This window comes from Drosophila novamexicana, unplaced genomic scaffold (genome assembly GCF_003285875.2).
Source record: "Drosophila novamexicana strain 15010-1031.04,08,12 unplaced genomic scaffold, DnovRS2.1 tig00000121-arrow-pilon, whole genome shotgun sequence".
NCBI classification, from domain to species: Eukaryota; Metazoa; Arthropoda; class Insecta; order Diptera; family Drosophilidae; genus Drosophila; species Drosophila novamexicana.
This window is the reverse complement of record NW_020824773.1, coordinates 2,596,006-2,616,519: the sequence shown is the minus strand read 5'-3', so window position 1 is coordinate 2,616,519 and position 20,514 is coordinate 2,596,006. Positions and strand designations below refer to the sequence as shown.

At 44.0% G+C, this 20,514-nt stretch overlaps 6 protein-coding genes across 7 annotated transcripts; 4 read left to right on the top strand and 2 right to left on the bottom strand.

Annotated features, from left to right (window-relative positions):
• Positions 1–119: 119 nt before the first annotated feature.
• On the top strand, positions 120–11,983 carry LOC115758120 (pre-mRNA cleavage complex 2 protein Pcf11). The gene is made up of 12 exons (XM_030698676.1): positions 120–247; positions 908–1,166; positions 3,031–3,156; positions 3,228–3,446; positions 3,518–3,865; positions 3,923–4,694; positions 6,735–6,987; positions 7,053–7,173; positions 7,507–7,609; positions 7,676–10,057; positions 10,157–10,624; positions 10,696–11,983. The coding sequence occupies exons 2-12, from the start codon at positions 984–986 to the stop codon at positions 11,556–11,558; spliced, it is 5,838 nt and encodes a 1,945-aa protein (XP_030554536.1). The 5' UTR covers positions 120–247; positions 908–983; the 3' UTR covers positions 11,559–11,983.
• A 321-nt stretch (positions 11,984–12,304) lies between these two features.
• LOC115757848 (U3 small nucleolar RNA-interacting protein 2) lies at positions 12,305–14,141 on the top strand. The gene is made up of 5 exons (XM_030698283.1): positions 12,305–12,461; positions 12,523–13,328; positions 13,389–13,586; positions 13,649–13,785; positions 13,847–14,141. The coding sequence occupies exons 1-5, from the start codon at positions 12,402–12,404 to the stop codon at positions 14,083–14,085; spliced, it is 1,440 nt and encodes a 479-aa protein (XP_030554143.1). The 5' UTR covers positions 12,305–12,401; the 3' UTR covers positions 14,086–14,141.
• Positions 14,142–14,255: 114 nt separating this feature from the next.
• LOC115757965 (transmembrane protein 177) lies at positions 14,256–15,901 on the top strand. 2 transcript variants are annotated; one of them, XM_030698445.1, is made up of 3 exons: positions 14,256–14,457; positions 14,522–14,978; positions 15,032–15,901. In XM_030698445.1, exons 1-3 carry the CDS (start codon positions 14,291–14,293, stop codon positions 15,365–15,367), a joined length of 960 nt encoding a protein of 319 aa, XP_030554305.1. In that variant the 5' UTR covers positions 14,256–14,290; the 3' UTR covers positions 15,368–15,901. The 2 variants fall into 2 exon arrangements, with proteins under 2 accessions (XP_030554305.1, XP_030554306.1); XM_030698446.1 differs by having other exon boundaries at positions 14,395–14,461.
• Positions 15,548–17,898, bottom strand: LOC115757964 (Hermansky-Pudlak syndrome 1 protein homolog). The gene is made up of 2 exons (XM_030698444.1): positions 15,891–17,898; positions 15,548–15,619 (listed from the first exon to the last, which is right to left on the bottom strand). Exon 1 carries the CDS (start codon positions 17,711–17,713, stop codon positions 15,899–15,901), a length of 1,815 nt encoding a protein of 604 aa, XP_030554304.1. The 5' UTR covers positions 17,714–17,898; the 3' UTR covers positions 15,548–15,619; positions 15,891–15,898.
• A 509-nt stretch (positions 17,899–18,407) lies between these two features.
• LOC115757813 (probable cytosolic iron-sulfur protein assembly protein Ciao1) lies at positions 18,408–19,574 on the top strand. Its single transcript, XM_030698235.1, has one exon. The coding sequence runs from the start codon at positions 18,498–18,500 to the stop codon at positions 19,491–19,493; it is 996 nt and encodes a 331-aa protein (XP_030554095.1). The 5' UTR covers positions 18,408–18,497; the 3' UTR covers positions 19,494–19,574.
• LOC115757814 (DNA excision repair protein ERCC-1) lies at positions 19,499–20,466 on the bottom strand. The gene is made up of 2 exons (XM_030698236.1): positions 19,824–20,466; positions 19,499–19,769 (listed from the first exon to the last, which is right to left on the bottom strand). Exons 1-2 carry the CDS (start codon positions 20,397–20,399, stop codon positions 19,581–19,583), a joined length of 765 nt encoding a protein of 254 aa, XP_030554096.1. The 5' UTR covers positions 20,400–20,466; the 3' UTR covers positions 19,499–19,580.
• Positions 20,467–20,514: the final 48 nt, after the last annotated feature.

The window sequence follows — 20,514 nt, the reverse complement described above, 5'->3', positions numbered from 1 at the left end:
CGATATTAAATTTGTAAATCATATGCGATATTTTTGCTCAAGTACTATCGATATCAGCAGCATAATCGCGTCAATGTGGTTATCAACTCACTTCGCATCACTAGTGCACACTCATCAAATTCATCGCAGTTGTTACGTGAAAAAGTTGTCAAAGGCTGATTTTGTTTAGTTTAAAAGTGTTTAATAAATATTTTTCACTTCATTAAAGTGCGTTAAACGAATTGTACAAATGTATTAATATTAAAAGGTATGTTTGCCAGCGTGTCTTAAGCGTGCTAATTGTATTTTTTTATAAGTAAACGTGTGCGTGTACAGTATAAACGTGGCTGCAGCAACAAAAAATGTGGGAAAAAAAAATGAAAATGCAAAGTTCAGCAAATAATCCAATTATCATAAGTGTCTATTTAGCAATTTTAAACGTTTAAAGTGCATAAAATATAGAATTGTCTGAGAATGAAGATATTTGCAACAGTGAAAAAATGCGTGTTTGCATGTCTGGTGGCCGCCATTTTGAATATTTACTGAGAAAAAAACTTCCCCTAGCCCCGTTGCCCGTGTGTTTATTGTTTGCCCATGAACAGTATGTATGTGCATGTATATATAAATATATTGAGTTGGCTGCGTGTAGTTGTTTACATGTGTTTTGTGTTCATAGGTGCGAAGCCACATCAACAATTATTTTATGTAGGCATATATTTAGTGTATTATTTCTTTGTTGTATATGGTCATAAAATGTTTGTGTTTGACCCCATGACTTGGGATGTTGCGGAAAATGTATATATATATATATATATGTATGTTTGTGTGTAAACATATATGTATATCATATGCGATATATAAATGAAGCATATTTGCTAAATATTATTTTATTTGTTTTATTTTTTTGTTGTTAATTCTTCAATTTCAGCTAACAACTGCATTTTTTGTAAATCGTGATACGGAATATAAGAGAAGCCACAGGAATTCAAGAAGAAAGCCTGATTATGGATCATATATTCCAATCTTATCCGGAGGATGCACGCCGCATTGGCGAAGAGTATTTATCCAGTCTAACGGATTTGAATTGCAATAGCAAGCCGCTCATCAATATGCTCACCATGCTCGCCGAGGAGAATATCAACTATGCCCATGTCATTGTGCGCGTGGTGGAATATCACATCAGCCAGGTTAACAAATAAAGCATAATTACTTAAACAGCTACAACACCCACACAAATAGAGACACACACCCACACACACATACCCATCCGACATACTGAAACATACACATGAACAAAGTGATCCGAGTCCTGCGCACGAATGCCGCCCGCCAATCGCACGGCAGTTGTGTAAACACATGATCTCCATGTCCAAAGTGTGCTAGGTGCCTTAGGGAAAACACGATAGTTCTTCAGTTGAAAAGCCATCAATAACGACGAGTGTTAACAATTTAGAACACGCTTGCCACCTGCTTAGATATCTTACAAAAATGTGAGGATTACGTTACTCGATGTAAATTATACAATCGTATTTCGTATTCAGTTCTTAAAATCTTCAATCTAAATTGAACGTAGATGCTTATCTTTGTACATTTGGAAAGGTGAAAAAATTAATATATATATGAAATATGTAAAAATATGTACAGAAGATACAAATCTTAGAAAAAAGTTCCCTTGTTCCGTTAAATCTATAAAATATCTGAGGTTGTTCATTTGAACCTCTTATGGCAACCGTGGTTAAGAAGGTCTGACAGATAAGAGAATATATACATGCATTATGTATTCATATATTTTCTTTCTATTGGTCTTATTTAAAAAAATAAAGAACTGTCAGTAATATCGATGGACTTTTCGCCTTATGAATTTTGTGTTCAAAGATATAGGCATATTTACCAAAGCGTCATAATACATCACAGATTTATTACACTCTTAAACCAGATTTTCTTTGATAATACCTCAAAGCACACGTTCTCTTAAGATAAATTGGGTTGGATAGCCAAAAAACCAATAGATGAACGTTATGTAAGTTTCAGCGAAACTAATATCCATTGGTTTTTGCGTTTAAACTGTAAAATAGAAACTATCTTAACTCAATTTACAATATTTATTTGGGCTTTAAGCAGAGACTGATTTATCCTCTACAAGGTAAGACGTTTACTATATACTTCTATTCTTCTTTTTCCTCGATACCTTGAAGTACATAAAATACACAAAAGAATCGAAAAGAAAATTGCAATAAAAGAGAAAATACTTAAACAATTGTCATCAAGTTGTCTTTTATTTTATACAAGAAATAAACATTGCTTGAAAAGAAAAACAAAAAACAAACAAAACATAATAACATATATCTGACACGCAGCGAATTGTGTATAACAAAAGAAAGAAGAAATTTTGGCAAGAAGGATACTGAGGCAAAATAATTCAGTTATGTATAAAACTTCAAAAGTACACGGCATTAACTCTTTAACCCCTTTAATACCTCTACGTTGTACACCTAGGTGATATTATTCCATACCTAACCTCAAAGTCTGTTGATATCCTAGGAAGGTTATGTCTCTCAAAATCTAGATATTTAAAGATTTTTTTTTAATTTAACATATTAAATTGGTTTCTTGAAAGGTTATGTACATATTGTTTTCCAATGTAACATAGTAAAATCAGAACTAGGATACTTTCGTATAATTAATTTATACAAAATTATTTTTAACTCGAAAATGTTGTATTTATGGTTTGTTTTAGGGCGTTTCTTTTGTTGGGTTTCATTGAGAGTTCCACAAATTGGTAGTTAGTGCCCCTTTCAAAGTTATGTAGCTCTTTGGCTAATGCTTTGCTTTGCTCAACTGCCCCCACCTACAACATGGAGATGCATTCGTGTGCAGCAGCTGCCGTTGTCGTCGTCGTTGTCATTGTCATTATGATTGTCAATCGTGACCCAGGACTAAGTGAATTGATGTTGATGATGATGTGCCTCAATCTGTGTCCACACACTTCGCTAGCGACGTTGTAGAAACTTATGTTCTATTTATTCTTACCTATCTTACCAAATCAAACAGGTGCCGCCCGAATTCAAATTGCCCATACTATATTTAATTGATTCAATAATTAAGAATGTGAAAAGCAGCTACGTTCAGTTGTTTGGGCAATGCATAGTCAACATATTTCTCAACGCCTTCGAGTCGGTAAGTCACAAACTTATCACTAAAAGTAATTGTTAATTAATTTAACTAATCTTCGAAACCCCAATACTTAGGTACAACACTCGCCATCGCAGGTACTGGAGAAAGTGCGTGAGCGCATGTATCTGCTCCGGCAGACCTGGAACGATGTGTTCCCGCCATCCAAAATGTATGCCCTAGATGTTAAAGTCAAACGTCTGGACAACAATTGGCCGATTACTGCCAAACCAAGTCAGCCAAACAAAATACACGTTAATCCTGCCATACATGTCAATCCCGATTTTCTAAAGACGGTAAGTCTTAAGGCACAAAACGAAAAAAAAAAAAAGATAAGAAAGTTAGCTAATCACGTGTGTATCTATAGGGCATGGTGCCTATGCCCGTGAACTCGGCCCTGCCTGGCGACATGGAGGAGATATTACAGGCTAAAACTCGTGAGCTGCTGGAGCTCAAGAAGCGGAAGCTGGAACTTGAATTGGAGCAAACTAAAATGCATTTAAAGGAACAGGAGCGTCAACTAAGTCAAGCAGCAGATGCCATTGCTGTAGCGCCAATCGGCATGCCTGCTCCCGTATCCGTACTGCGTCCACCAGGCATGGAAACAGTCATACCACCCACTGTGGCGCCTCCCATGTATCCAAGCGGCATGCGGCATGTGCGTCCCATGGCGCCTGTTGCTTCTGGCGGCATGATTCCAATAATTGGACAACCGGTAGGTTATCCTTAAGTAAAAATAAGTCAAACAAAGCTAATATCTGACAATTCGCAGGCTTTTGCCAACAAGCCAAAGGTGCATCCGGTTAATCCGGCTATGCTCAATTCGGTGCGTCCGCGCGATCCGCGCCTGGCGCGCCAAATGCAGCCGCAACAGTCAGCACAAATGGCAGCGCCTATGCGTGCACTTGATTCACGCCTCGAGAGCCACAAAGCGCCCGCTCCCTCCAGCTCCTCAACAACAACACACAAATCTAGTCGATCGCGCAGCAAGTCACCGCTGCGCAACACAGGCAGCAACCGCTCCAGCAAGTTAAGCAGCAGCAGTAATCACCACAGCTCCTCAAGCAATCGCAAGCGAAGCGAATCTAAAAGCTCTACTGCCTCAACATCATCCTCTGGCTCTGATGGCAGGCACAAGGGCGGCAACAGCAGCAGTGTCTCGCCTGTTAAGCGTTCGTCAAGCTCTCGCGACAAGCATTCCGGCAAGGAGCATAACGAACGCAATGCACACAATGGCGGCTCGCCGGCAAGCAGTAAGCGCAAGAGCAGCTCACCCGCTAGCTCACCAGCCAAATCCAAGCGCAATGCCACACACAAAACTATAAGCGGCCGCAGCAAATCGGGTGGCTCAAGCAATGCGCGATCGCGCAGTCGATCGCCAATTTATTTGGATGTGGACATGCGCAGCGTGGAGCGCAGCAAATCACCAGAGCCAGCGAAGTCAACACCAGCTGTAACCGTAGCTCAAGCAGCTGCAGTAGACGCCACGGCCACAACAGCGACAGCTGCAGCTAATGCCGTCATCGCAAATGATTTAGAGAAACGTAAGAAACAATTTTTAATTCTAATCTCACACTTGTTAGCCAACAGCCAAGTCGATCTCGACATGATTAGTAACACATATAACAAAGTAGTTGAAATATGCAGAAATTACAAACCAAATTGGCGGCACCCAAGGCTCAGGCAACAGGGTCAGGTTGGGGTTGTTGTGGGCGTAGGTGTTAAGTGTTGATCCCATTGGAAAAACTGCCTCAGACAGTTGATTCCTCATTTGTCCAAAAAATAATAAGCAAAGTGCAAAAAGCTCTAATCTATATAATTAAACAGCTTTAAAATCAAAGCGTTTGTTTAAAGCTGATTGAAGCTCTATACATGAAAAGGCTTTAATATAAAATTTAAAAGGATATTGTCAAAGTTAAATTTCTAGTTAAATATTTTAAAGATCTTAATCGTATTATTACACTTAAAACTCAAAGCCTTTTCTTAAAGCTTCCTCAAGCTCTTCACAAACTAAAAAATTTAATTACTTTTGCGCTTTGCTCGAAAAAGTTTTGGACATACCGATTGATGATAACCTCATGGTTATCACTTATTCTGTCGTTCTGTGTTATTTTCCAATTTTCTTGACCGTTTTCTTTGGCTCGAAGGCGTTGCATCGAATTGTTTGGTGAGTTATTTTCACTCGTTGCTTCACTTGAACCGATTTTTTTGGGTCTATTTTGTAGATGCTTTTTAAATTTATATTTCCAAATTTTAACCGAAACTATATAAACCTATGATAATTATGCAAATTTTTTTTAATACTTAAGAGCTAATACCAAAAAGTTCAAATTAAAGATAAAAACAAGAACTAAAAAAAAAACATTCAATAAAATGCGTTTGAAAACCTTTTGCATTCCAGTTGTTTTAATTAATGCAAAACGTAGCCAGGTGCCGCCTTTGGTGTAATTTTAAGTCTATTTACTTTGTGTAATTGTAAAAAAAAAAAAAACGAATTTAAAACCGTGATAAATACTTGTGATGAAATTGTTGTAACTGATAAAAATGATATATGCTCTATATCAGTTTTGATAAAAACTAAGAAGAAATAAAGACTGCAGTTTTAATTTGTTGTAAACGTCTGACAGAAAAGAAAAAATAACCCCAAACCAAACGTAAATAATTTTTAACTTTTGACATAAACGTAAATATTTAAAAAAAACAGCATTAAAAAAATAATAATAATTTATTTAAGCGTATTGTATAGTTGTATACATGATATATGTCTCGCTATATATGTACATATATATTTGTATATGATATAATTTACTTTACTATTATGATTTATTTTTGTATTTGTAGAACGGCACTTTTAATTCGTAATTTCAATTTGTAGACCCTTTTTTAGTTTTTTTTTTTTAATATTATTTCATTTAATCTAACCTGCTTCCTTAACGGAACCAACTGCAAATTGAATAGTTTTATTATTTTGTTTTGATTTTCCACTAATTTTTCTAGCTCAATTGCTGTGTCTGGTGTATGTTGATGTCCCGCCCATATTTATGATTTTTAATTATTCTTTTAAAAACATTCTTTTTATAATTTTCTTCAAATCCTATTTTGATTAGTATTGTATATAGGCCATATAGTTTTTAATTTCTTTGGCACACAAGCTCCTTATTTTTATTGTTTGCTGTAAGAACTCTGTTTTGCAAGCATAAAATACCAATTTCTAGATACATTTCACATACTTGAACCAGGCCCACGTCCGCCTCCAGCTGCTTCCAGCTCGCCGCATTTAGATGCATCTTGCAAGGACGTCGATTTGCGGCCATTTGCCAAATTGGCCGAATTGTCGGCTACTGTCAGGCTAGCAACGCCGCCGCCACCGACCATAGCAATCGGCAAGCAAGCGCCAGAATCGACAACACCAGCAACCGTGTCAGATAGCAGCCGCAATGAGAACAACAACACCAGCAGCACAACAAATGCTAGCGGCGCCTCCAACGCAACGAACAGTTCCTCCAAATTGCCCACAAAAGTGTCGTTCAAAATACAAAAACCGTTTAATAAATTAGAAAAATCTACAGCGAATTTATCAACAGCAACAATGCTAACAGCAGCAGCAGCAACAACAACAACAACAGCAGCAGCACCAGCAACAGTCGCCTCGAACGCGACCAGCGTCAGACAATCCTCGCCAGCGCCCGCGTCATCGGAGTCTCTTGGCAAGCAGCTGTCGCAGGGCGCCGGTGAAAAGCGTTCGGCTGGTCAGCTGCCGCCCGATGGCGATACCGATGAGGAGGATAAACAGCAACAACCACAACAGAAACGCAGCAAATCCACCAAACTGGATGCGTAAGTACAGACACATCTTTAAAGTTTACCCCAAGCTAAATGTGATTTCCACTGTTCGTTTTCAGTCTCTTTGGCAGTGAGGATGTGGATTTGCGACGCGAGCTGCCTGTCAAACCTAATACTATTGTGCCAGGTGGCGTTATTGTCGTCGAAGATGACTCTATGGACAACTGGGAGGCCAATAAGGTGTGTATAGTGTAAAATACTTTGCTGGTTCAAAGTGTTTATATGAAAGATTTTTTGTTATTAACTGGCTTTCCCTATAATGTGATGAATTTTCCAACATCGGAGAAACACGCATTCATTTATTATTCATGCTAAGCTTTAACATTTCTTAGATTCGAGAGCAAATTAAACTTTGCCCATTTTCCATTTTTCGAAATTACAAAATTTAGATAAAAAGGGAATTTATGGGATTGATTGAGCGTTTCTTATCCATCAGTCAGTCGGTCAATCATTTTACTAGTTGAATTAGTATATATTTATATGGTTTTTAAAACTTTATCCAATCTTCTTTAGCAAACTGTCAAACAACCTTCGTCGCCCGTCAAAAAGCCCACGCTGGATGAACTACGCGCCAAATTGGCCAAGACTGTGCGTCACAACAATAAGCTATCCAAGGGTAAGTCGTTGGGCGGCATAATTTCATTCGGTTTAAACTTATCAAATTCTTAAACCCTTATCACAGAAAAATCCAAAGAGCATCCCATGGCGCAGCGTCTCAAACAGCTGTCGGAGCTAAAGGTCAACGATGACTCGCAGGAGGCGCACGACGAAAAGATGCGCACGATTCTCAGCCAGGCGCAGGAGATGTTTGAGAATCACGGCATGAATCAGGAACAATACAAAGAGCTAGTCAGCAAGGTGGTGGTCATGAGCGAGAGCAGTAAATTGAAGGAGAAACGCCGCGAGGCCGCCGATGATGAGGATATAGAACGGAATGCTGCACGCGATGCGGTGCTGCGCAAGCGCATACCCAAACTGAAGGGCAATGAAAACCACGCCTCCAGCTCGCCGCGCAGCGATAGTGAGCCACGTTACGAGGAGCAGCTGATGCCGGCACAGGCCATGCCCGAAAAGCCACAGCAGCCGCCCAAGCAGAAGAATAAGCGTGACGGCAAGCGGCGTAAGCCTAGTAAATGGGGCGAGCAGGTGGATCCGGCGGCAGCACAACGAGCCGCTTGGCAGTTGGCCCAGAACAACAATAATAATAATAACAACAAGCGCATGACAGGAGCGAATGTTTCAGCCGGCGGAGGTGGCGGCGGTGGTTTTCGCGGCATGCCCTGGCAGCATCCACCGTTGGTTATGACCCAAACTGCGGTGCCACCACCACCGCAGCCGCCCTCAATGCTGTCACTGCCGCCTGTGCCGCCGGTAAGCATAACCAAGGCCATTAATTCATTGGATAATCCGATGGCGGATGTGGTGCGCAGCATAACCATCGATGGCGGCAGCAAGGAGATACGCTTTTATAATCAGGTGGCCATCATATTCATGGATGGTGATGAGCCGCACGAGATTGGCTTCCAGCATGGCCAGCGTGCCATCTACATTGATCACAATGAGCCGCTGGCGTTGAGCTTTAACGATGACTACAAGCCCTTTCAGTTGGATGGGCAGCTGCATCGCATACGCTTTGGCCATCCCTCCCGTGAGCTGTATATCGATGAGCACTGGTATGAGATCTACTTTGGTGGGCCGCCCGTTTCGCTGCCAATTGGCAACAAACTGCACGTACTGAAAGCGGAGGGACCACCGCCGAATGTGGACATAGGACGCGTGCGCCGGGATCTGGTTGTAGGCAAGATCAACATGATTGTCGATGCACACACAATTGTACCGCTCTTTCTGGACGGACGTCAGCAAACGTTCCATTTGGGCGCCGAGCAGCATTCGCTGCAATTCGTGGACAGTTTCTTGTATGCGCTGCTCGATGGCCAGCTCCAGAAGCTAGAATATGGCGGCTTGCCCAAGAGCATGAAGTTAAATGGCGGCCGCAATTGTTTTATACGCTTTGGCACACTGCCCAAAGGAGTGCAGGCGGGCAAGGCGCATGTTCAGGACATGGTGTACATTAAGACCGAGGCGCCAGCGGAGCCTCCACAGCCGCCGCCCCTGCCAGTGCCCGTGATTGCAGCCGCAGCACCGCCTGCAGTTCCGACGCTCGAGCAGCCAGCAGCTGCTCCAGCTGCCACAACAACAACTCCAGCTCCAGCAGTCCCACTGCCCGTGGCCGCAGCTGCTCTAGGTAATCTCAACATTGATGAGCTCTTCCAGAAACTCGTCTCGTCTGGTATAATTGGTGGAGCAGCGACATCTGCCGTTGCAAGCAGTAGCGGCGCCGTCAATGTACCTGCCGTGGAGACGAGCTCCAGCTCCAGCAAAGATGCCGCAGCAGCTGCGCCTGCTGCACCGCCCACGGAGCCCATTAAGCGCATTGAACTTCACAAACCAGAAACAATCAAGACGCGACAGTCGGCTGTTATAGCCACTTTATATTTGGGCATGCAGTGCAGCAGCTGTGGTGTACGCTTCCCGCCTGAGCAGACAATCAAGTATAGCCAACACTTGGACTGGCATTTCCGACAAAATCGACGTGAACGTGACTCAACGCGCAAGGCAACGTCTAGACGTTGGTTTTATGATCTCAATGATTGGCGGCAGTACGAAGAAATTGAGGATGTGGAGGAGCGTGAAAGGAACTTCCTGGAGGCGCAGGGTCAGCAACTGGGACCCGATGCTATCGATGAGGTGTCGCAGCAGCGTTCGCTGGACTCACCCGTGCCCAGCTGTGCCGCTGGCACGGATGATTTGGATCGCAGCTGTGACATGTGTCATGAGAAATTCGAACAGTTCTACAACGAAGAGCTGGAGGAATGGCATCTTCGCTCGGCTATACGTGTGGACGAGAAAATCTATCATCCTCTGTGCTATGAAGACTACAAGGCGTCTCTTAATCCGCCGGCGGCAGTTGTAAACGATTCCACGACCAATGGGGATATGGATATGCTCAATGCCAGCGATGACAATGCCATGGATACGCTTATCAAGGTGGAGGATGACTCGGGTAAGCTTTAAGTGAAAGTTAAGAAGTTCATTTATGAGTGCCACCAATTAAAACGATACCATGTCCATACTAATCCACTGTCTTACCTCCGCCTCACAGATGATGCCAAGAAGACATCAACCATGCTGCTGGATGACGACGATGACGATGTCATTGTGCTGCCTAATGAGGAGCCGAGTGTTACAGAAATCGTCGACGACGACGATGATGAATATGTGCCGATGGCTGTGACTGCTGAACCAGAGACAGAGGCGCCAAGTGAGAAGCCAACAACGTCAGCAACTTCTGGTGAACAGGAGCAAAAGAAGGAACAACAAAAGGATGAAGAACAACAACAAAGGGCAGAGAATGCCAATGAGTCGGATGTAGAGATACAGGAGCCAAACATTCCCTTTACCGATTTGGACACCTACGTAGAAAAAGAGCCAATGCCAATGCTCAATGTTAAAATCAAAGAGGAGCCCAAAGATGATGACGAAGAGGACGAAGACGACGGCTTTGAGGATGTGGGCACGGTGGTGCAATTGGTGCCACTGCCAGAAGATGAAATATCTATACTAAGCAGTGGTAAGTACTCTAATTATAAATATATATATTTTCATGCTGATTCTAACTGAACATTTCTTGACTGTGCTCAGAAACTCAAACCCAGACCATCGATTCAACCGCCTCGCCGGCAACCATGGAGCGTCCCGCCTCGGTAACATCGCTTTCTATGACGGCTAATGAGGATGATCTGGAACTGGAGCCAAGCGCTGCGATGGCAGGCAACAGCGAGGCTGATTTTAATGGTGAGAATCCACAGGAGACGCATAATCTGAGCGCAGCGGGACCGGCGCCGGCGTTACCTTTGGCTAGCATAGTTAATAAAATAAAAATAAATATCACTAAGAATACAAGTAGTAATAGTCATAATAGTGCCTCAACAACAACGACGACGTCGGCAGCGGCAACAGCAGCAGCAACGGACTCGCAAGTGTCGGCCATAAGTGTAATTGGCGCCACGGGAAATGCCGATGTGCATCAGCAGCAGAATTCCATACAAACAATTTCCACAATTCCAGTGCTGTGCGGAGGCAATACGTTTGTGCCGAAGATTGCCACCAGCAGCAGCACTTGCCTTAATGCGCCGCCTGCAAACATTAGTTCCATTTCGGTTATTGGCAGCAGCTACGGCAGCAGCAGCAGCAGCAACAACAACAACAATAATGTCAACTCACGTTTGCCCACACTAGCAGCAACAACAACAACAACAACAACAACAACAACAGCAGCAACATCGCTGGGCGCGCCAGCAGCAGCAACTGGCAGCAGCGGCGGGGGCGGCGGCCCAGCAACAACGGCCGCTGCGCAAAAGTCGATAACACCACCACCCGCTGCAGTTGAAGCTGAGCCGGAGCCTGTTATCGAACTGAAGCCGGCGCTGCGACAGGTGACGCTCAAGAAAACGAAGAAAGTGCAAAATGGCGTCGAAACGTCGGGCCTGTGCTCGATCATGTAAAAGTGAGAGGGCACATGCCCATTATTCCTATTCTCACTTAATGTGTTTTTTTATAATTAGCAATCCTAAAATTTTAATTTAGAACGTTACTTAGTTTTATACAATTACAGACGCGCGGTCAATAGCGCGTTTTTTGGTTCTCTGTAGGTACCTAACCTTCCCCTCCACTCTCACAAACCAAACCAAACCAACCAACGCCTGCCGCCTGGGCAGCGCACAGAGCGCAACACTTAATTTATTTTTATTACCATAATAATGCAAATAAAAAGAAAAACTTACACAAAACGAGAAATCAACGTATACATAATTTGTGATAATTTTATAACACTCGGGAGAACATATTCAGTTAGACAAACCCAACTTGATTCATCATTATAATTCATGTAATGCGTATTTGCTAAATTTGAAACAATAAATGAAAAACGGAATTCAAACCATTTGATTTAATTAATATTAATAACCATATATATATATATATATATATACATATATATATATATAATATAATTTAAAGTACTTAGTTATTTCAATAAACGTACAGGCAATAACAATAAACACCAAGTTGTTTTTATTTTATAAATTTTGATTCAGAGAAAAACTGCAAGTTGAGAATAATTTTACCCATGCGACGAATTTAAATTTTGAATTTACGCTTTGCGCGCCTCTATAGTGCTACAAAACGTCACGTTGGTTGGTATTGGCACTTAAAAGTCATAGCAGTCAGCCTGTTACACGATGCACACAGCTGATGTGTTAAACAATGTCTAAAAAATACCAAGCGCGTTATACTATGCACGTGGGCCTGTTTAGCGTTTAAACTTTTTAGAAATTACAATTCATAAAATGTCCTCATCGTTTTTTCTGAAACCAGGCGCCGCCAAACAGGCCAACAAAAAGCGCAAGGTGAGCCCAATAACTCAAAGAAATACACACAAAATTCAGCACACGGCAATTCACATTATAGTTTAACGCAGCAAAAACCAAAGGCGGCGCTAAACCGGGCAAAAAAACACAAAATGCAACAGTTCCAGGGCCAAAAAAACAACGACGCGCCAAGGTGGACGACGAGGAGATTGCCAGTGATGATGAGGAATATAACAGCGATATGGGCAACAACACTTTAGCGTTCTCCACCGACGAAGAAGAGGAGGAAACACCCCAAGACAAACGTTTGCGTCTGGCCAAGCAATATTTGTCTGAAATAGAGAAACAGGAGGCGGAGCGTGCCGAGCATCGCGAGTTGAGCCAGAGTGTCGAGCAGCGTCTACAAACCGAGTACTTGGATAGTGTAGGGCGATTGCGTCGCAACATAGCTGCTGGCCTCCAATCGTGTACAATCCAGAGCGTGCTCAAGCACAAGGTGCACCACACGCCGCTTTGTGCCCTAGCTCTCAGCGCAGATGGCAAATACCTGTACACGGGCGCAAAGTCGCAATATGTACTCAAATGGTGCACGGAGAGTGGGAAAGTGCTGGACAGAGGCGACGTGCTGCCGCATCGCGAGGAGCCCGAAACGAACAAAAAGCGCAGATCGCATGTCATTGCCATTTGCCTGTCCACAGACTTGAAGTATATGGCATTGGCCGAGGGCGGCCCCAACATACAGATCTGGTGTCCACAGACCATGAAGCATGTAAAAACGTTCAAGGGGCACAGGGATAATGTCGCGGGTCTGGTATTTCGCAAGGGCACGCACGAGCTGTACTCGGCGGCCAAGGATCGCTCAGTGAAGATTTGGTCTGTGGATGAGTTGGCCTACGTGGAGAGTTTGTGAGTGTGCGCCACAAAGCAGTCTAGTTTGAATTCCAATCTAATCACAATTTAATATAGGTTTGGACACCAGACTGCTGTCACGAGCATAGATGCACTGAGTCGGGAACGTGCTATAACCGCAGGCGGTTCAGATTGTTCGTTACGCATTTGGAAGATTACCGAAGAGTCCCAGCTGATTTACAACGGACACAGAGACGGCATTGAATGCGTCAAGCTGATTAATGATGAGCATTTCGTCTCTGGCGGCGTTGATGGGTTAGGACACCAAATGTTAATAACTAATATATTATTAATACATACGCTCATAATCTTTGCAGTGCCATTAGCTTGTGGAGCGCCTTGAAGAAGAAGCCAATTTGCACAACGCAACTGGCGCATGGAAAGGGCGAGAATGGCGTAGCCAACTGGATAACAGCCATTGCCGTTGTGGTCAATACAGATCTGGTGGCAACAGGTGCGGCTGGAGCACTTTAACAAATGTAAAGCCTGAATTTAAAATGTTTCTTGTATTTTAGGCTCTTGCGACGGCTGTGTCAGACTGTGGCAAAGCAATCCAAATGCGCGCAAGCTGCAGCCGATTCAAACAATATCCATTGCGGGCTTCATAAATGGCCTGACTTTCAATGCCGATGGCACCAAGCTGTATGTGGCTGTGGGCCAGGAGCATCGGTTGGGCCGTTGGTGGCGGCATAAAGCTGCCAAAAATAATATAGTTGTAGTTGACATTAAGTTACAAAGCACAGCCAGCTCGTAAGTTAAATGTAAGCTTTTAAATAAACTTGTTTATAGAAGAAACGCATCGAGTAACGTGAATAAAAATAAAAGTAAATCATTTTTGAAACAAACAATTAATCGATTAATCTTGCCGTGCACGTCGATAAATGCCAAGCTGAGTATAAATATCGCACCATTTCGATGTGGCGGTCGGCCGATAAATAGTGGTTACAAAACAGGCAAACATGCAGAAGAAAGCCGGTGGCGGCCTTTTATCCTTTTTTAAGACCGAAAATGGACGTAAAGTGGTGTTCTATGCGGCAGGCACGACCACAGCTGGACTTTTTATAGCCAACTTTGTGCCACACACATTCGGACTGAAATATTACCGCAATTTTGTCCAATGTTATCAGTGGGTTAGCGTATTAGAGGAACATAGTGTCCATACTTATTAACTGTTTTTCTGCTTCACACAGGAATGGTATTGAACGTGAAGTTCCGGAAGCAGTGCAGCAACGTGTGAATCAGGCAATGGACAAGCTGGAGATTGATCCGCGCGAGCGCAAGTTCGTTAAACCCTTTACTGTATTTGGCTTCGATCTGTTTCAAGCGGGTACCACAAAGTATCGCTTTGGTGCCGCCCTGGGCATACCCGTAAACTACGCCTATGGTAGCACTGATGAGATCAAGCGGGCAGATATACGCTTTCGCGATCAGCAAATCGATTGGACCTCGGACAGTGGAAAACTGTTGGAGAAGGCTATTGTCTTGACGGAGGACGAGCAGGTGTTTGGACTATGCAAGGCAATTCTGCAGCTGCAAACACATCGCGTGCTTTTGAACTCCATATACCCCAGTCTGAACTTCCTCATGGTCTACACCATTGGACACTTCTTGAACCTGCGTCTCAATCTGTTTGCGCGTCATGGCAGCGTATGTTTTTGATTGGGAATCCTTGTCGCAATTGTTAATCGTTTGCTTCACAGATGCGTTTTGTTTTGTACACCATTTTGGGCTTGTTCGGCGTGGGCAGCTGGTCTTTCATGAAGGACATTAATCAAGTGGTCACCGACGCAGAGATAGACAAGAAACTTGCAACGCTGGGTCCACAGTTTGTGGCCGCCGGCATCAGTTACTATGATAAGCATTTAAAGAAGAATATTGCCCTAAGAAATCTTATTGGAGACAACACCTATACGGCTTTGGGCAATGAGAACTATATGCTGCGCCAGAAGTCTATGCCTTTGACGGCACGCAAGTCTTTCTTCGAGGACAAATGGCAGGAGCTACAAAATCAACAGGAAACAACGGCGACACAATAAGCAATAGTTAATAAACGTTTGTTGAAAAATCTATTGTTTGAAAAACAATCTTTTTTGGTAACAATTTGTTTTCATTCGATAAGAAGACCCAGTCCAAATCTTAAAAACGTGGCTTGGCATCTAAATTGAAATTGAATGAACCAAAATCGTTAAAAACCGTAAACCGAAACATCAACAATCATTTTTAAGGATTTATTCGTTAACAACTAGTTTACGGCGACCTAATGGAATACCAAAGTGTATAAATTATGGCTAGAATAAAAATAAATAAACAAAAATCACAAAAAATAACAATCAAAGCAACTTTAAAGTCAATCACTTTCAAAAGTCAATAACGTTTGATACTTTCAACTCAAGAAATTAAATAATTGTTTAAAATAACGGAAATGAGCTCCCGTTAGAGGACTTTATAGAATATTCGTCTGATATATCATCTCAAGAGACAAACAAAAGTTGACTAGCATCGTGTGGCATCTTTTAAGGAATGTTAAAAAAATAAATATATAACTAAATAAAAACTTACAATGCCATTTAAAATGTTTCCTCGCCAACCACATCGCTGATGGTGGCCACCAAGCGGCGGGCATGCTCGACGGCGCAGGTGGCCGTGACGAGGCCCAAATGTATGCAGTACAATTCATAGACGCGCACTTTGCCCGGCGCCAGCTTGGGAAAGCAAAGCTCGGCCAGCTCGCTGTAGTAATCCATGGGCAGTGCACCAGGCTCGGCTGGTGTCTTCTGCCCATTGCCACCGGCGCCAAAGCCCGTGGATAGGAAATGCTGTTGCAAGTCCAGGGTGCATTTCAATATGCCACCCGATAGATCCTCAAACCAGAGGAAATAAGAGTAGTGGAATGTGCGATCCTTCCACATGACTGTGGTTTGACCCTTCTTTAAATAGCTGCGAGTGAACTCCACCATGTGCCACAGTTTGGACTTGGGCAGCAGCTGTGGACTGTTTTGACGCAAGTCCGGCGCCAGCATTTGACCGGAGCTGCGATTGACGTACATGAAATGCACCAGGCCTGGAAAGTCCTCCAAGTAAGCATCAATGGAGATGTTGCGTGCCGCCTTGACCGCCAGGAATTCGGCAAATTCCAGCAGCTTGGCCTCAACCACAGCTGCCGAGTCGGCCAGCTGATCCAGCTGCTGATTGCTGGCGCTGTCGCAGCTGGCCAAGGAGAGCGTAAACAGTTGCTTCAGCTCCTCCACAAAAGCTGGCAAATTGGACTCGATGCGTACGAGCAGCTCGCGCTCGAAACTCTTGAAGAATTCCACGTACATCTTGCGTAGATTCTCCCAGCGCGCCGTAAACTTTTTGACACAGCTCTCCAAATCCTCGTGTTTTTGCTTCAGATGGCGCTTAAGCGCCGTCAAGGTCTGGCTGACAAAAGATTCCAGACTCTCGTAGGCGGGCTTCAATGCATCCGCATCGCCCTGCTGCTGCACGGCCACAATCTTCTGCAGCACAAAGAATGTGTCGTATATGGAGCTGGTTAGCGGCATGTTGCCGTACTCGATGATCTGCAGCAGCACCTGATGGCCATGCAGGCGCGAAAGATGCACAATGCTAGGCACACAGCCAGAATTGACATCGTGTGAAACTCCTTGAAGGAAAACGGCCACGGCGCGTTGGGATTTCTGGGATTGCAGCGCTCGCGCTAAGATGGCCAGAAAGAGCAAATCGGCGGGCGCCAAGGGAAGCGCCTGGCGTGTGCTATTCAATGCCACCAGCTTATGCGAGACAAGAAGCAGGGCATGTGCCCGTTGCTGTCCGCCCGTTTGTCGCAGTTGCTCCAGCGTCGCATCCAGTGTCACGTGCACAGTGCGTTTCAGTTCCGTGTTGATGAGCAGCTTGGGCAATGCCTCCAGCAAATAGGCCTGCTCCTCCTGCCACAGCTGCGACTCATAACAGTTGAGGCACAGCGTCAGCAGCTCCTGCTGCATGGCTCCAGCCTGTACGCCAAACAAATTGGCACCGTAAAAGTAGCGTGTCAGTGTTATGGCCACGCCCAGTTGCCGCATCAGTTGCTCAATCTCGGTTTGGCCAATTTTCAAAAAGGTGAAACCCAGGAGCTCGCCAAAGGCCAAATTGAAGCCATTCTCGCACTGGAAGCTCGCATAGGCATTGTCAAACTGACAGTGCATAATCCGCTGTGAGCTGATAATGGGACTGAATATCTGCAACAGGACATTGCTGTCCAGGGCGGCGCCGGGTGTCGTTACGCTGCCGGCAGGCACCAAACCTTGTGCAATTGCTATATTGCATATTTTCTCCGTTAGATCTCCATTCAAATTTTGATAAGCCACATCGTTGGCGCTATTGAATACAATTAGACCGTCCATTTTCTTATCAGAAAGAAAAAACGGCTAAAACAGCACAATGCACTGGTTTTGTCTATTTGTGTAGTTAATCCGCGGCGTGCGGCAGGCAGCGATACTTCGGCTGCCACGTAATAAAGTTAAACCAACCAAGTTCAGTGTGTATTTATTAAAAAGAAAACGCAGATTGTGGATTCAGATGTTGTTTTAACTGTAAATCTTCGTGTTACAGTTCAGTGTTCATTCCTATCGTTTTGCAAAAGTATCGATAGTTATAGGTGTGGGAAAGTGTACTTGGCGCTAACTTTGAAAATTTGAATTATAAGTAAATACCTATACTATGCATTTGGTTATATTGGTAAAGGTGGTGTGGGACTTAGTATTAAACCAAAGAATGTTAACTCATAGGAATTTAAAATAATATATTGTTTGCACACAATTATTTTCTAAGTGCTAGAATTTGCCAGTGATAAGAGCTGAGCGTTGCCATATAGTTGATATATGCGTTCAGTTCCGTTAGCGAATTAAATTAATTCCTTTAAAATGTAACAAAACACGCAGCCTTTCAGCTTGTCGAATATTTATATATAAAAACTTATATTTCCATTTTAGTTTTGCTGCAATATTAAGTAATTGATTGTATTACTTTCATTTTCAAGTTGTGTTCAAAGATCAAAGCGATGAAACTAGTTCGGGACTGAACCCTTGACTAACATCTGTTTTTTTAGGACTCACGCATGCAGCGTTATCAATAGAAATCAACATATATAATTTAATATATATACCTTGAAACTACACAACTTTAATTATGGGTCGCCTTATTCTCGAGCATACGCTGCAGGGTCACAAAGGAAGAATTTGGGGCGTTGCATGGCATCCAAAGGGCAATAGTTTCGCCTCTTGCGGCGAAGATAAGGCCATCAGAATTTGGTCACTTTCGGGAAACACATGGACCACCAAAACCATACTATCTGATGGGCACAAGCGCACCATACGCGAGGTACGCTGGTCACCGTGCGGTGAGTATTTGGCCTCCGCCAGCTTCGATGCCACCACAGCCATTTGGTCCAAGCACGAATGCACCGCAACGCTGGAGGGGCACGAGAATGAGGTGAAAAGCGTTAGCTGGTCACGCAGCGGCGGCTTGTTGGCCACTTGCTCGCGCGACAAATCAGTGTGGATCTGGGAGGTGGCTGGCGATGATGAGTTCGAATGCGCTGCTGTGCTAAACGCACACTCGCAGGATGTAAAGCGTGTGGTGTGGCATCCAACAAAGGAAGTCTTGGCCTCAGCTTCGTATGACAACACAATCAAGATGTTTGCCGAGAGCGCGCTTGATAGCGACTGGGACTGTACGGCGACGCTCAGCTCGCACACGAGCACAGTCTGGAGCATTGATTTTGATGCAGATGGCGAGCGTTTGGTTTCCTGCAGCGACGATGCCACACTTAAGATTTGGCGTGCCTATCATCCGGGCAATGATGCTGGCATTGCCACGCCCGACAAGACCACCGTGTGGAAATGCGTGTGCACCTTGTCCGGAGAGCACTCGCGTGCCATCTATGATGTGTCCTGGTGCAAGCAGACAGGCCTGATTGCCAGCGCTTGTGGCGATGATGGCATTCGAATTTTCAAAGAGAGCAGCGATTCCAAACGAGATGCACCCACATTTGAGCTGCTAACAGCCGAGGAAAGCGCACACGAACAGGATGTGAATGCAGTGGAATGGAATCCAGTGACGGCCGGTCAGCTGATCTCCTGCAGCGACGATGGCACCATCAAGATATGGAAACTGCAGGAGTAATCATATCTTTTTGTCCCGGTTTTGTGTATATAATTTAAGTATTTCCTATTGCCTATTGTAATAAATAGCTGTTACAATAAACTGGCCTTATTTGCTAAGAAAGGGTTCGTGCAGCGTTTTGTACAATTTCTTGGCCTTGCGCGGTCCCAAGCCCATAACTTGGGAAAGCCGCTCCTCGCTGGCATTAATAAGATTCTCCAGATTGCCAAAGATTTGCAAAATCGTGACGGCGTCCGTTTTATTCACTGGTTTAATGTTGGTCAAAGCTGCCACAAGCTGCAGAGTATGAAACCCATTGAAATTACATTAAAGACTGAACATCACACCCACCTTCTGATGCGGATTGGACTCAACGCGCTCCATAATCAAATCCGGCGGACGCTTCTCGAACTGCTTATATGTTTCTATGATTTTGCCTGCCTCCTCGGAGTTCCAGGCGAGCATCATCGTTAGATCTGCCAGTAGCGAAATGCGTGTTAAGCTTTTCAGCGCATTGTGCGGCTCTGGCGTGTCCACCTGCACCAGCAGCACGCGTAGCTCATACATCTTGCCCAGCGCCTTGAGGCGTTGGCAAATGTAATCGGGATTCAAATTATGGTACTTGAGCGATAGGAACAGTATGCAGGAAGTACGACCCACCACATAGTCTGGTATAATATCATCACGAAACTCCAGGGGCACGTTGAGAATGGATTTCAGAATGGGATTACCCCGTTGCTTGCTGTGCACCAAAACACTGTGAGGATTTGAAGGCGGCGGCTTAGCTGTACCGGCTGCAGAACTGGTGCTGCTGCTGATAGATGCGTCTGTTTTTGTCGTTGTTTGTATTTTCGGCTGCTTTGGAGCTGCGGGGATTTCCATTGAAGCCAAGACATCATCAAATGAGTCGTCGTTAAGGTCTTCCATTTTATAGCCCGGCAGTTTAACAAATTTCTCGAAATACAATTATCGTTATCGCTGCGTTGCTACAATCGATAGTTTTTCATACAACATGGCAACTCTATTATTGTTTTGCCCTTTC